Consider the following 15,820-nt stretch of genomic DNA (forward strand, 5'->3'; position numbering starts at 1 on the left):
CTTCTGAAACCCTCGCCCCCAACCCCCTTCTCCTAAGCCCTGTTGTATTATCTTGACCAAAGAACATTCAATGGTTTGGGCAAGGGTGAGAGTCAAAGTCACACTTTCAGTTTTAACTATTATGCTGAAGAGATCCAGGAAACAAAGATGCCTTTAAGCCTTGCCCAAGGACAGAGACCTCCTGAAATGCTGGAGGCTACTGTTCATGGGAGATGTCAAGACATGTATTTTTCACTCCCCTAAGCTGGTTTGTTAGACCCAACTGCCCAGGCTGTGCTTCATCACATGCAGGCAGGAGGCACGAAGGCAGGAAATGCGACAGGATGTCTGCTTGCCTCTGATTGGACTCGATGGGAAATACAGTGGCCTTATGAGGCTGTCTCTTTAAAAGCCTCTGCAAAATGGCACCTTTTTTGTGGCTGTTTTGTGAACTGAGGAATGGAGCTGGCCAGAATCCATCATCTTGGCCAATATTAAATTAAACTTTGCTTCAAATTTGGTTCAAAATTATGGCAGTGCTCTTATTCTGACCCAGATGGCTTACCAGAAGGCCAGAAAGTTCTAGATTCCTGTATAAACAATTCTGCAAATATTGTAGATGGAAAGTAGGGTATGAGATGCTCCTTCCTGATGCCCTGGGGTAAGTAGATGGGGCCACATTCTGATCCCTGTGTACCTCATCTCCCGGGAGTTACACCTGACTTGAAACTAGGAGACTGAGGCTGGACGTGGTGGTGCACGCCTTTAATCCCAGCACTCGGGAGGCAGAGGCAGGCGGATCACTGTGAGTTCGAGGCCAGCCTGGTCTACAAAAGTGAGTCCAGGACCACCAAGGCTACACAGAGAAACCCTGTCTCAAAAAACAAACAAGCAAGAAACCCCAAAACCCTAGGAGACTGGAATTCTGAAGCTTGACCCTGAGGTCCCTGTAGTGCCAGACAGCCTCAAGACAGCACAGTGATGGTTCTGGCTCTCCCTGGGGCCACTCCTCTGGGTCTCCAAGAGTAGGGCTGAACCAGCAAAACACTGGTTTTTCCACAGACACAGTAGCTCTGAGAAGCTTTTACGAAGCACTGTTACTTAGCCTCCTGTGGAGAAGCAGGCTGGTTGATTCTGCTCTGAGTTTATTGCGGAAATATAAAAATTGCCCCTGGATTCCTACCTTACACCATTATCTGAGTGACACATGGTAAATCCAGGCTGAACCTGACCAATCATCTCAACTGAAAGGGCTCAAACTTCCAACACTTGGTTCTTGCAGGCAAGGTTAAAAGATGCCACTGTTGTCACAACAGCTTGGCCTGGAAGCTACCATGGGTAGACGTGGCCCTTCACTCAACACAGCTCCACATATGTGGGGTGACCATCCACAGGAGGATTCCTGGATTAGAGGGCCACAGGCAAGAGGGAAAACGTCTAGGGGACCCAGAGGGGTCTCCCTTCTGTGCAGAGGGGAGAATACTGCGCAGACTCAGGAGGATCCTGGTTTAGAACATGGTAAAAAAAAACTACCCCAGGGGAGCCTGGAGCACAGGAAGTGAGGTGCAGGGTGCTTTCCGAGGTTCTCACATGGAACATTTCTTCAAGTCCTATTGCTGCTCTTAAAATGCATCCCATTTGTTTTGAAACTGTCAGTGCTTTGGGATGTTTAAAATCACCATCAAGTTCTGTGCATTTAGAAGAGACTTCCGGCTTCCAGTGAGATAGGCCTTCCCTGGTGCACACAAGCAGAATGCCACTGTCTGGGAAGATGAACAGATGGATGGGCTTTTCCAGCGGATACAGATCAGCCAGATTCACAGTGCCCCTCTGACGGTTTGAACCAAGGGTCTCTTTATAGGTCAAAATCTCATATATGCTCAGATATGTGTGTCATAACTTAGAATTTCTACTACCATAGTTCTTGAAAGGGATATTTGGGTACCATCCATGGCAGTAGAATCCCATGTCTAAGGAGACCAATACCTGTAACAACCACTAGGGGCTAGTGTAGATCTTGATGGAGCCTACTCTGGTCAGAAAGTGGATACTGCCCTCGGATAGAAATGATGGCTCAGTAGTTAGGAGCATGGACTGTTCTTCCTGGGCACCCTGGTACAAATCCCAGCACCACTGACAGCTCATAATTGTCTGTAACTCCAGTTCCAGGCGTTCCGACACCCTTATACAGACATAAAAGCTGGCATAAGAAAAAAACAACAAAAAGAAAACGACCAAGGGAAGTCGCCAGCTCTTTCACGGCCAGTCTCAGTGGCAGGGGGCTGTGAAGAAAGGCATGTGTTACAGCGATGGACTGCAGAGGGTCTGGGCCTCCATCTGTACCCAGGACACAGACTATCTCTGTGCCTGTCCACTTGATGATACAGAAGCTAAACTGAGGGGCCATGGGTGATGATGCAGAACAGAGGTAGGGACTTCCCGGACCCAGCATCTCTCCTCCTCCTGTTGCTGCGTTATCAGGACCCTGGGCTTCTTCAAGGGTGTTTCTCATGGGTAGTTTCTCAGCTCTTCAGAAGATGGTCCAGGCTTGCCCCGGTCCACCAAGTCCCTCTGAGAAAGTCTTCCCAGAAGGAGGAACAAAGAGTGACCTGCTGTGTGCTGATGACCCCTGAGGGGCCTCCTAGAAGGACTCACAGGAGGTGACCGCCCATCACCATTTATCACATCTGTACCTCAGAACATGGTGGGCCAGTTCTTTGTCCTCATGCCCTGGTGGCCACTTGTTGCAGCTTCCTCCTGGCCCTTGAGGTGTAGGCTGGGATGACAACTCCCCAGAGACTGTGCTCTGACCCAACGTGTCTGTCAAGTTGGAGGATCTCTTTTCACCCACCAGGTCTGAGAGACATCTTCCCTTGGTCAGCATCCAGCTCCCGGCTCTCCTACTAGCCTCAAGGAGAACCTGAGAGTGTTTGGTCCTCCTTCCCCAACTCACTTCAGGCAGGGACATGACAAAATAAGGATGCTATCAACCCTGGGAAAACTCGGCTACCCTCCTAGACACAGAGGAGTAGCTGAGAACACTGGATTTGAGTGGAGATTTGTTTGTTTGTTTGTTTTCCATCTTGGTATAAATAAAGTACTCCTGGTAATTGGATCTGCTTGTCCCTGGTATATCCCTTTGTAATCCTCTAGGTGCCCCCCTTTCTCCTCCTCCCTGCCAGGATATTCAAAAAAAAAAAAAAAGAAAAAAAAAAAGAAAAAAAAAAAAAGAAAGAAAAGAAAAGACAGAATCTCAAGGCAGCAAGTTTGGGGCTAGAGAATACTTTCGTTTCTCTTTTCCCCATCAGGGTGGAGCCCTCCCTGGTAAGTTAGCAACTCGGGCTGACTTCCTGCTCTCAGCGTAGGCCACAGCACATAGCCCAGAAGCCAAGAGACCAGAGACCAAGGAAGGGAATCAGAGCTCACTGTCCCAGGCTCTGGGCAGGCGTGGGAAGATGGAAGGGAGCCACAACAGTGTCAGCACCAGGTGGGTCCTACTTCCTCAATGATAACTTTTCCCTCTGACAATATGAGTGAGTAGCTGCAGCTTCTGTGGGTGCAAGCCACCCCACCTAGCATGACAAAGGCTTGTAGGATAGTAGGAGAGGAGAGATTGTCGGGCAGGGAGAGACAGAGAGAGAGAGAGAGAGAGAGAGAGAGAGAGAGAGAGAGAGAGAGAGAGAGAGAGAGAGAGAACAGGAAAACAGCTGTGATTTTTAAAACTGAGTAAGATACCCGCTGGCAAACCCAGCTTGCCATATTGCACTCAAGCCATAACTTTCTTGTTCGCCACTGCTTAGCTGTCAGAGGGAGACGATGGACACAGCTGACAGGGCCTCCTGCCGCTGTCCTCCATGGCGTGGTTCTGTTATCTTATGACTCCCGAGTGCTCTCAGTCTCTCTGCCTCTCCCTGCTTTCACTAGGTCACCTCATGGGAAGAAGGCTTCATGGTAAACTGCTACCCCAACCCCCACCCCAATCCTGGTCTCCTACCTGTCTGACAGGACTTGGACTTGTCACCTAGAAAGCTGTCCCCAGGCTCCTAGTCTGAGCTCTCATTGTCAAATCTCATCCAAGGAAGACAAAAGACAAGAAAGGCCTTTGATAGCAAAGGTCAGGGCAAGCTGCATGTTTTTTATTTTCCCTTTAGCTTTCTGTTCTAGGTGGATGGCACCTCTGACAGGAAATGGTAGGATTGTTTCCTCTAGCAGTGTTTTTGTTTAGTGCAAAGGAAGTAATACAGTTTCCTCCCCCCCTAGTACCACAGTGGAACCCAGGGCCTTGAGTATGCTTGACTATATATCTCTATTTAAAAATTTTTGACTCTAGTTTTGCTAAGTTACTCACACTGGCCTTGAACTCATTCTGCAGCTCAGGCTGGCTCTGAACTTGTGATCTTGTTGTTTCAGTCTTCTGATAGACTCGGGATACAGGCCTGCACCACCAGGACTGTTACACACACACACACACACATACACTGTGGTTTATAAGCTTTCAAATCTTGTGGAAATAGAGAAAGGATAACTCCCCTGAACTGTCCCCCACATACACACCTACTTGTTATTGTTTTATATTTCATTTTTAAGATCTGGTATCTTGGTCTTTTTGTTATATAGTCTAGGCTGACCTGAAACTTGCTATGTAGACCAGGCTAGCCTCAGACTCAGAACAGAAATCTGCCTGCCTCTGCCTCCCAAGTACTAGGATTAAAAGTGTGCATGATAATGCCTGGATCTTCCTTATCTTCTGGAGAAAAAAATATGTATTGGTGTGTGTGGGGAGGGGTGTGTGTGTGTGTGTGTGTGTGTGTGTGTGAGAGAGAGAGAGAGAGAGAGAGAGAGAGAGAGAGAGAGAGAGAGAGAGAGAGAGAGAGAGAGCGTCATTAGGGCAGGTAGGTGCCTTTGCAGGACAGAGCAGGATGTAAGATCCCCGTAGTTGGAGTTATAGATAGTTTTGCGCTGCTAGACATGAGTGCTGAGACTGAACTCTAGTCCTTTGAAAGAACAGTCGCTGCTCTTAACTGCTGACCTGTCTCTCCAGCCCCTTAATCTTTTTCTATGCATTTCTGAGTATAACTGCTTTTGATAAATTTGTAACATGTATTTTCATTTTGTAATATTGCCCTGTGTTTTGAGCCTTAGCTTATTTAAAGAGTAGAAACCTTGGGAAAGTCTTTACCATAATGCATCACATTTACTGTATTCTCTTCGACAGTTCCCTGTTATTCAGAGTACTGGTATATGAGCCAAGAGTTTTATAAATCTGTGTTATGTTTATTTGTATGTGCACATGTGTGCATCTGTGCAAGTGCTATGGGGTTGGGGTGGTGGGGGCAAAGTAGAGGGGTTAGTTCCTTCCTTCTTCCATGTATGTAAAGGAATTTTAGTCCAATAACATGGCTACTCTGACAAGGGATCCCATTCAAAGACCTAGGTCTGTATGATCTGGCTAAAGTAACACATGCCCCAAGTGCACAGATTTAATCCTTCTGGGTGGAATACACAGCCTTAATCCCTCTGGCTGGAATATAGATGCAACCCACCTTTAATCCCTCTGGATGGAATTTAGCACACACCTTTGATACCAAACAATGACATCTAATGGAGGGGCAGACAAGATGACAAATCAGAGAAAGATTTGACAGAATGAGTCAGAGGTAGGCTATGCCCAACTCCCATGAGAACAGACTGGAAAGAAAGCTACTTAAGAGCAGTGCATAGAGAAAGTGAGGCTCGTTCATAGAGACAGCGCAGTAGAGTTCAGCAGTGCAGTTCAGTTGAGTACAGTTGACTTTATGTAATTCAGGTCATGGAGTTCAGAGGTAGTTTTTCAGAGCAATTAAGTGAGAATCTGGGAGAAGCCAGTTTGAATCAGTCAGCTTGGAGAGGAGTTTTGAGCCGAAACAGCTGAGTTGAACCAGCCAGCCAGAATTCAGAAAGAACTAGAAAGGGTGAGCTTATTCACCAGTAAGTCTCAGAAACTGAAAACATTCTAGGCCTAGGTTAGCAGATGGAGGCTGGAAGCTGAAGCCTTCAAGGTCCAGGCTTGCTGAAGATTAGACTGTACTAAGTAGACTAGAGGCTAGAAGCTTCCAGGCCTAGGGATGGTTAGATAGACATGCTCGGGGCTCAGCTCAAGCCGTGTATTTGTAAAGCTTGGGTACTGTTGTCTTATACCATCATCTGAGGAAGTGAAAACAACATCTACACCTGTGGCTTCTGGGTTCTAATGCAAGTTAATCAATGTTGGTATCTGGCTCCTTTGCCAACCAAGCCACCCTGACAGTGCTTTCCGTGCATTTTTAAGCCAGTCTCCTTTTGATGGACTTTAAGTCACTACCATTAGTCATTGTCACCTACAAGCTGTAAGAATGGTGATCATATACTTCATTATGCTAATAGGCAAGTATTTTGTCTTGTATCAAAAACAAACAAAAGATGAGCCACTGAGGCAAAGGCCATTGATGACCACTTGCTTATAGGGGCTGCCGACAGCTTGTGAGGTGGCAAAGGCCAGGGTCAAGTGAGATGAGGACATCCCTCTCTCAGCCAAAGTGTGAAGAGTTGATAGAGATGTCTGCTAATCCACATTCTCCCTATTAAGTGGCAAATGCAGTGGCTTTTAAGTTCCCTCTCTTGTCACTGGTTTGTTTTCATTAGCGTTAGTGAGATGTTGTCCCTTTTTTCACACACTTGCTAAATATCTTGAGAGACTGTGACGTGTTCTCCCTTGTCATTTAACACTGTGTATGGTGAGTTTTGTCTTATATAAAGTTAAAATCTGAATTTTAGTTGATCTTGTAAGAAAGAAGTATCCTCCAGGCGTGGTGGCTCATGCCTTTAATCCCTGCACTCGGGAGGCAGAGGCAGGTGGATCACTGTGAGTTCAAGGCCAGCCTGGTTTACAAAGCAAGTCTAGGACAGCCAAGGCTACACAGAGAAACCTTGTCTCAAAAAACAACAGCAACAACAACGAACCCAAAAAAGAAAGAAGCATCCATATATAAAATGATACCAGGAGCCACTGACTACTGGAAATCACTGAGAAAATCAAGTGCTGTTGGGTTTTTGCGTTTCTGTTCGCAGTACCTGCATTTGAACCTAAAGCTTTCTACTTGCCAGCAAGTTCTCTACCACTGAGCTGTATCCCCAGATCCTTATTTACTTTTTATTTTTGAGATAGAAATTGGATTTCTCCTGTCTCAGCTTCTGCAGTAGCTGGGCTTATACCCCTGCCCTACCAGGCATGGCATGAGTTTTTGTTTGTTTTATTTTGACCACAGCTCTGTGTTCTTCAAGTAACAGGTCTGAGTCTATCTTTATTCAGAGAAATTTTCTTTTCTTGTATATGTCTCCATTGTTAGGAAAAAAAAAAAACTACACTGGAGCCACATCAGCCACCCCAGTTCTCACTGCCCTCAGTGCTTTTCTCTTTCTGGTTTTAAACTTAGCTTTCATAAGGGCTATCTTCAACTCTCTCTCCATGACAATGACTTAATTTTCAGTAGGTCTGTTTCTTATCATTTCTAAATTTTAAAACGTGTGTGTGTGTGTGTGTGTGTGTGTGTGTGTGTGAATGCAGTGTATATATGTGTATATGAATGCAGTGTGTGTTGTGTGAATGCTATGTGTATGTATGTGTGTGTGCAGTGTGTGTATTTGTATGAGTGAATGCAGCATGTATGTGTATGTATAAATGGTGTGTGTGTGAATGTGTTGTATGTGTGTGTGAATGCTGTGTGTGTGCATACAGTGTGTGTATATGTGTATGTGAATGCAGTGTGTGTGTGAATGCTGTGTGTGTGCATACAGTGTGTGTATATGTGTATGTGAATGCAGTGTGTGTGTGTGTGTGTGTGTGTGTGTGTGTGTGTGTTGGCACATGTGTGGAGATCAGAGGGAAATGTTAGATATTAGTCCTCACCTCCCACCTTCTTTGAAGGAGAGGCTCTCGTTTGCCTGTGTGTCCGCCAGGCGAGGTAAGTAGCGGGGCTTCCAGGCACTCTCCTGTCTCCGTCGCCTGTCTGGCTGCAGGTGTGCCGGGATTGCAGCCACGCCCTGAAAGCATCTGGTTTTTATGTGAGTTCTGGGGATTTGGACTCAAGTCTTTATGCTTATGAATCAAGCCACTGAGCCACTTCCCTCGTCCTGATGTCTAATTTAATCTTAAGCATTATTTCATTGTCGTGTGTGTGTGAGTGTTTTGCCTACGTGTATGTCTGTGCAACACTTCTTGCTTGGTGCCCCAGGAAGTTGGAAGAGGGTTTTAGATTCCCAGGAGTTCCAGACACGTGTGAGCCAACATTTGGGTGCTTGGAACTCAACCTTGGTCTTCTGAAAGCAACAACGTAAGGGGAGTTTCTTTGAGATCACCAGCAGACAAGTCTCCGCTGTGTCAAAGGTTTTGTCTCCTATTTTCAACCTTTTGCTTTAGGCAGATTTCAAATTAAGAAAGTTCTTGACAAAAAAACAAAAACAAAAACAAAAACAAAAACAAAAACAAAAAAACCATCCAAGCTTTTTAATCCCTTAAGTCTTTAATTTTGCATTCCAGGCCCTACAATCCTAGAACATTTTGTCGGTTCATCCGTTTTCCAGCTGCAGGCCCCGGTCTGTGCCAAGTTTCAATTGTCAGCCTTTAGCTGTATCCTCAGTGGACAAACAAGTACAGATGGTGTGGTCAGCCTGCTATTTCCTTCACAGCTTTCAACTCTGGAGCCATGTTCTCTGGGGTTGACCACAAATCGTTGTTTTGTTTTGTTTTGTTTGTTTTTTAAGCCATTTGACTTTTCTTTTTAGAAGCTTTTGCTATAGGTGTCTAGGCCCTTAAATTTTTTTTATTTTCAATTTGTAACTGATGAGAGAAATGGGGAGAAAGAAAGGGGGGAGCGGCGCTATGTGTGTCTGTGTGGCTAGAGAGAGGCTATGTGTGTCTGTGTGGATATATGCATGTGAGTGCCAGTGCCAGCAGAGGCCACAGAGCACTTTGGATACCCAGGAGCTGAAATCACAGGCAGTTCTAAGTTGTCCAGTGTGGGTGCTGGAAATCAAGCCAGGTCCTCTTCTGTAAGAGTTAAGAGTGCTCTTTTTTTAAAATTTATTCTTGTCTCATGAAATATATCAGGACCATAGCCTCCCTTCCCTCCTCTCCTCCCAGCCCCTCCCCCTCCTCTTCCTCAGATCCGCTCCCCTTTCCATTCCCCTTCAGAAAAGAGCAGGCAGTGTTATCAACTGTACACAGGGAAACAAATTATGAAAGACTAGGCACAAACCCTCATATCAAGGCTAGGTGAGGCAACCCAGGAGGAGAAAAAGAGTCCCAAGAGAAGGCACAAGAGACACCCCCATTCCCACTGTTAGGAATCCCACAAGAACGCCAAGCTAAGCAACCACAGTATGTGTGCGGAGGCCCTGGCGCAGACCCACGCAGGCTCCATGACAGCTGCGTCAGTCTCTGTGAGGCCTTATGAGCCCTACTTAGTTCATTCGGTGAACCGTGTTCTCCTGGTGTCCACTACTCTGCCTCCTCCAATCCTTCCTCCCCTTCCTCTCACTCTTCTGCAGGGCTCCCTTAGCCACTGAACCATCTCTCCAGTGCTCTCTCTCCCCTTACCCTGAATGAGTCTACCATGGATCTCCAGGAGACAGTTGGCAGTGTGTCTCCAGCCCTGGTCTCCAGCCCCACAGAACATCCAAGCTCTTGCCCTCTATGCTGGCTCTCCACAGCCTTGGCTATGGCAACTGCTTAGCTCCTCCCCTAGAATTAGCAAAGGCCCCAGGGAAAGAGCAGCACCTGCTCTGTGGCTACCTCTGCTTCCTATAGCCTCCCTAGTCCGAGCTTCTCTAACCCCATAGTCCTCTAAAGAGTGGTATTAACTTTTAAATGCTTTTGTTTTCTAGTCATTCCATAGAGGACTTTTGATCTTGAACTCCTACTCCTGCCTGCTCTGTAAAGTGCAGAGCCCAGGGGGTTCTATAATCGGTTTCCTGTGTTCCTCTCACCTTTAGCCAATCTTCAAAAACTTTGAACCTTTGTAGTCTTTAAAAAAAAAATCTTTATTTCACTCCCATGCAGGAATAAGTGATTAGAATTATTTCAATGTGACTACAAATTTTTTAAAAAATTAACATTTTATTGTTATTCCACATTGAGTTTTTTGTTTGTTTGAGATAAGTTCTTTATCCTGCAACATTCATAGGGGACTTGTCCTTTATCTCATTCATTCATTCATTCATTCATTCATTCATTTGTTTTTGAGTCAGGGTTTTTCTGTGTACCCCTGGCTATCCTGGAACTCTATTTGTAGTCCAGGCTGGCCTTGAACTCAGAGATTCATCTGCTGCCTCTGCCTCCTGAATGTTGAGATTAAATATCAAAGCTTGGTTCGAGGCCAGCCTGGTCTACAAAGTGAGTCTAGGACAACCAAGGCTACACAGAGAAACCCTGTCTCTAAAAGCAAAAAAAAAAAGAAAAGAAAAGAAAAGAAAGAGCAAAAAAATCAAAGCTTGGCTTTAACACACAGAGTTAACCCGAGGTGGGAGGAAGAGACACAGAGCCAGAGAAAGAAGCCAAAGGTTGATGGCTTCTTGGGGCCAGTGCTGTTTATCACTGGAGAAAATCTCTAAGCTCTCTAACATTTTGGGGCCAGTACTTTGTAATTGGCTAGCTGAGGAGAAACTCTAAACTTTCTTTAACTCCTTAACAGCTGGAGCTGATGGATCTTTCTACTGATCAGTACGAGAAACTCTCAAACTCTCCAACACCTGGAGCTGAAAACTTCAGGCTATTGTCTGCGCTGATCACAGAGACTCTGAAACTCTCTTTAACTCTTTAATGGCCGGAGCTGGTGACTCTGGCTGCTCCACTGATTAAGAAAAGAAATTCCAAGGGAAAAGGAAAGTGGAGGGGAGCCAGACCTGATGGCTTCTGGTATAGGCTGCTGACAGAGAAAGCAAAGAAAAAGGAGAAAAACACACATACACACACGTACACTTGGTAGATGAAGCAAAGGCAGACTCCAATAACTTCATACATACACACAGGCAAGCAGACACAATCAGGCAGACAGACACATATTTGGTGGATGAAGCAAACTCTAAAAAGCAAGTTCCAATGAGCAGGTTCCTAGAGGCTACAACCACCGTCCTACAACCACCGTCCTACATATAGACACATACACATACGCATCTGGTGCATGGAGTAAACCCCACAGGCTCCAACGACCTTTATTATTTCTTGGTTCCATTTATACTTTCTAAGGCAAAATTCTCAGAAGAAAAATTACCTCACAGCCATAAAAGCAATTATCACAAAAACAGATGTTACACTGGGGAAAATACAGCAGGGTTATTGATTACTCATGCCTAACTAAACATTTCTTATCTCTCACTTCATTCCACAGGTTCATTGTAAGTTCAAAGCAATAGTTCTTCATGTCATAGGCTAAAAAGGTTTAATGTTAGCATGGTTTAAAGATTTACAGCAAGGTAACTGTTTTACATGTCTTTCCATTAAGGCTCACACCCAACTAAACATTCTTTATCTCTTAGCTCTCCTAGTTTATTATTAGGTCAAATTGACATTTTTATCTGTCTTTCATTCTACAAGCTCATTATGAGTTCAGAGTAATAGTTTTTTTTTTTAATGTCATAGGTTATGTCTTATCTTTAAGGTTTTGTATAGCTTAAATTAGTTGTCGTGGTTCATACCGAGACCTGTAATCCCATCTCTGGACCTAACCTAGAGTGCGTGCCTTCCTAGATGATAAATTTGCCTCAAGCCTGTTCTTCTTCCTAGTGTAATTTATGTGCTTGTGACATAAGAAGAGTCACAGAACTCCATTTACAGCCTTTGATATTCTCCTGGGGGAAGGGGGAGAGGCTTAAAGTTATTTGAATCAAATCAGGAATCCTATAAGATCATTATGAGGAATTATAAAATCATCAATTCTTCTAAACAGCATTGTTTCATGAAAGCACACTTTCGTATTGATACTGCAGAAAATCTGCCCAACAGAGTGGGTAAAGACCTAGGAAGCAGTCACACCAGACCAGAGGCAGTGAGGACTTCCTCACTTCCGGCCACGCCATGCTACATATATGAGGGACACAGCAATGGCAAGCCTGGAAAGGCACATCAGCAGCAAGGAGCAATCAGGAGACAAAATCCCTGGGACTCATGCCTCACCAGGGCATAACCATTCTCTGTTGGCTCTGATTCCTTAACGACTCTACTTTATTAGTAATTTATTAAAGGCATGTACCTCCCTTACAACCCAACTACCCTAACCAGGAGGGAAAGGAGATTAAGGAGAACAAGAATGAATCCTTCTGGGTATTAGTTCTGTGGGGCAAATCCCCCAGTGTAAATCTCAGCAATCTAGCAGATCCTCTACCTGACAGAAGAAACCACATTGTCCATAAACCAAACCTGGAGGAATCCACTGAGGTCGCTGCCCACCGCCAAGTCCTCCTACTTAGCGCAGGAACCTCTGAGCTCTCTCCCTCTGATTCCCCAATGTCTTTCTTCTCTCGATCTTCCAATCTTCCCTGCTTCCTCTTCCTAATCAATGATCCTTTTTGTAATACAATACCCTGGGCAGAGTAGCCTGTCTTTTGTCTTGGGCTGAAACTTCCTCTCTCTCTCTCTCTCTCTCTGAGTCTATCTAAGATCTTTATCAGTTTGTAGAGACAAAATCCCAGTGGGGTCAAGCCACCCAAGACTGCTTTCACCTTGGGCCCAGCCTAAGGTAAAGTTCCATTCTCTTCATAATTGTCAGCTGTGCAAACAATGGTGGGCTGCTTTCAGAGAGCTCACTTGCTGGCCACAGCCTTTTCTGCATGGCTTGTGCCAATTAAAGGCATGAACCACCATGCCCAGCCACACTGAGAATTTCAGTTTTTCTTATCCTCCTTGCCTCTCTCACTCCCTCCCTCCTTCCCTTTCTTTTTCCTTTCCTTCCTTCAAGTATAGTATAAAAAGAGACTGTTGAGAGTGAGCACCCTTTCCTTGGCCCTGACCTGAAAAGGAAAATCTCTCATCTCTTTGCTCTTAAGAATAATATTGTGGGCCAGGCAGTGGTGGCGCATGTCTTTAATCCCAACACTTGGGAGGCAGAGGCAGGCGGATTGCTGTAGGTTCAAGGCCAGCCTGGTCTACAAAGCAAGTCCAGGACAGTCAAGGCTACACAGAGAAACCCTGTCTCAAAAAACAAAACAAAACAAAACAAAACAAAACAAAACAAAACCTCTGGTTCAGTTCCCAGCAACCCAACCACATGGTGGCTTATAATCATCAATAATGAAAGATCTGGTGCCTTCTGGCCTGTAGGCATACATGCAAGCAGAACACTATAGATAATAAATAAATAAATATTTATTTATTTATTTATTTTTAGAAAATATTCTTTTAGAAAAGAATAATATTGTGTCTTCCCCATATAATCTTTATTATACTGAGGTACAGATCTTCTAGGCTGACTTTTTGAGAGTTTTGTTGTTGTTGTTGTTTTGGTTTTTTGGTTTTTGGAGACCAGGTTTCTCTGTGTAACAAAGCCCTCACTGTCCTGGACTCGCTTTGGAGGCCCCTGTCTTATACATGTTGGTTCTTCAGAGCCTGTCTTTCATATAGAAAGTGGTACAGTTTGCTCAAGCATCTACAGTCCTGAGGATCACTCTCCCGTGTTACTTCCTCCTCTAGGATGTCCGCAGAACACGAGAACACGGAGAGGTTTGCCATCGAACATGTACTCCTGCTGTTCAGAAGACAGAAAGTGGCTATTTCACATGCAATAAGAAAGCCATTTCCTTTTCTTGAGGGCCTCCGTGACCACGAGCTCATCACCAATAAAACGTATGAAGTAAGTGAAAGCTATTACATAATAACCTGGCAGGCAAGCTCCAAATTAAGTTACACTTTGATAACTGGGAACCAAGCTTCCCAGTTTTCTGGGAAGGTGACTGACAGGTTTTCAAGGTTGAATTTAATTTTTAAAAAGATTTCATTTCTTACCTGCATGTGTGTGTGTTTGTGTATTCCTCTGTGTGTTTGTGTGTGTGTGTGTGTGTGTGTGTGTATTCGTGTGTGTTTGTGTGTTCACATATAGGTGCCCGTGCCCACGGAGTTCAGTAAAGGGCCTCAGATTCCCTGCAACTGGAGTTCCAGGTAGTTGTGAGCTGCCTGGGTGCTGGGAATGGCACGTAGGTCTTCTGCAAATGCTACACACACTGTTGAACACTTAGCCGTCTCTCTAGCCCCTGGACTTAATTTTGACAAAGAAAGCTTATGTATTTTCAAAGCATTTTGTAGAAATATTAGTTACAATAGTAAGTCCATCAATTAGAAGTCTGTGAGTGATACCCATCACGTAAATGTTTCTGGAAGTGTTCTCTCCAGGTTTTGAGGGAGAGGGGAAGCAGAGGCCTCAGGAGATGGTCCTGCTTCTGTCTGATGGGATGACGTGCCATGGCACCCTCTGGAATCCCTCTATTGTTGGAGATAAGCTAGATCAGAATAGGGGTTCTCCATAGATATGCAATGTATTCTGCATTTATATCATGTAATTTATGCAATGTAAACTAAACTAAACTAAAAAAAGAGCAAATGAAAATTCAAAAGTGATTTTAATTAACTGTTTCAATTATTTTATCAAACTGACTTCATGAAATTTCAGTCAGCACGTTTTGTTTGAATAAATGTCTATTTTAAAAACCTAGGTTTGAGAACACTACAAACTACAGAGTGTCTGTCTTATTAGGACAAAGTTTAAAAAAAATTTTTTTTTCCCCTGAGATAGGGTTTCTCTGTATAGCCTTGCCTGTCCTGGACTCCCTTTGTAGACCAGGCTGGCCTCGAATTCACAGAGATCCATCTGCCTCTGCCTCCCTAGGTACTCGGTAAAAAAGACTTACTTATTTTTATTTTATGTATACGAGTGTTTTGTGTACATATTTATCTGTGTACCGCCTGTGTCCCTGGTGCTTTTGGAGGTTAGCAGAGAGGACACCAGATTCCCTGGAACTGGAGTTATATAAGTGATTGGTGAACCACCATGTGGTTGCTGGGAATTGAACCCAGGACCTCTGGAAGAACAGCTAGTGTTCTTAACCAGTGAGCCATCTCTCCAGCTCCCTTAGTGTTTCTTCTGCATTATAAATATGCTTCCCTCCAGGAGCGTTCACAATCAGAGGAAATGGACACCCCATTTAGGCAAAATCAGTACTAGTGCAAGGACAGGAATTGTCCAGCTAACAGAATAGCATTGGCCACTGGCCAAGAGTTTCTTGGCTTTGAGCTACTCATTAGTCTCTCCCCCCCTCTCTCTCTCTCTCTCTCTCTCTCTCTCTCTCTCTTTTTTAAGATTTTTTTTATGTGTATAAGTATTTTGCCTAAATCTATGTGTGCATACCACTTGTGTGTCTGGTGCCCAGAAAAGAACACTGAATCACTTGGATCTGGGGTTATGGATATCTGTGAGCTGGTGTGTGGGTGCTGGGAGCCCAACTTTGGATCCTCTGTAAGAGCAGCAAGCACTCTCAACTACTGAGCCATCCACCTCTCTAGCCCTTCCACACCTCTAGAAAAATTACTACACTTACTATTTATTTACTTATGAGTGTGTGTGTGTATGTGTGTGAGTGTGTGTGTGTGTGTGAGTGTGTGTGTGTGTGTGAGTGTGTGTGTATGTGTGTGAGTGTGTGTGTGAGTGAGTGTGTGTGTGTGTGAGTATGTGAGTGTGTGTGTGAGTGTGTGTGAGTGTGTGTGTGTGAGTGTATGTGTGTGTGTACTGTGTGGGTATATGTGCGTGTGAGCCTGCTGCTGTGCATATGTAGAAGAGAACAG

General features: G+C 44.7%; 1 protein-coding gene across 7 annotated transcripts in view; it reads left to right on the plus strand.

Moving 5' to 3' along the window:
- The first annotated feature begins 3,298 nt into the window (after window positions 1-3,298).
- Window positions 3,299-15,820, plus strand: part of LOC311595428 (nuclear autoantigen Sp-100-like) — a 69,604-nt gene continuing 57,082 nt past the window's right edge. For all 7 annotated transcript variants that reach the window (XM_084778088.1, XM_084778090.1, XM_084778091.1 and 4 more), the window contains exons 1-2: window positions 3,299-3,466; window positions 13,679-13,838. In XM_084778088.1, the coding sequence (XP_084634214.1) occupies window positions 3,435-3,466; window positions 13,679-13,838 (192 nt within the window). In that variant the 5' untranslated portion in view covers window positions 3,299-3,434. The remainder of the gene's footprint in view (window positions 3,467-13,678; window positions 13,839-15,820) is intronic.

Source organism: Acomys minous (assembly GCF_964271855.1).
Source record: "Acomys minous genome assembly, chromosome: 4".
Classification (NCBI taxonomy): domain Eukaryota; kingdom Metazoa; phylum Chordata; class Mammalia; order Rodentia; family Muridae; genus Acomys; species Acomys minous.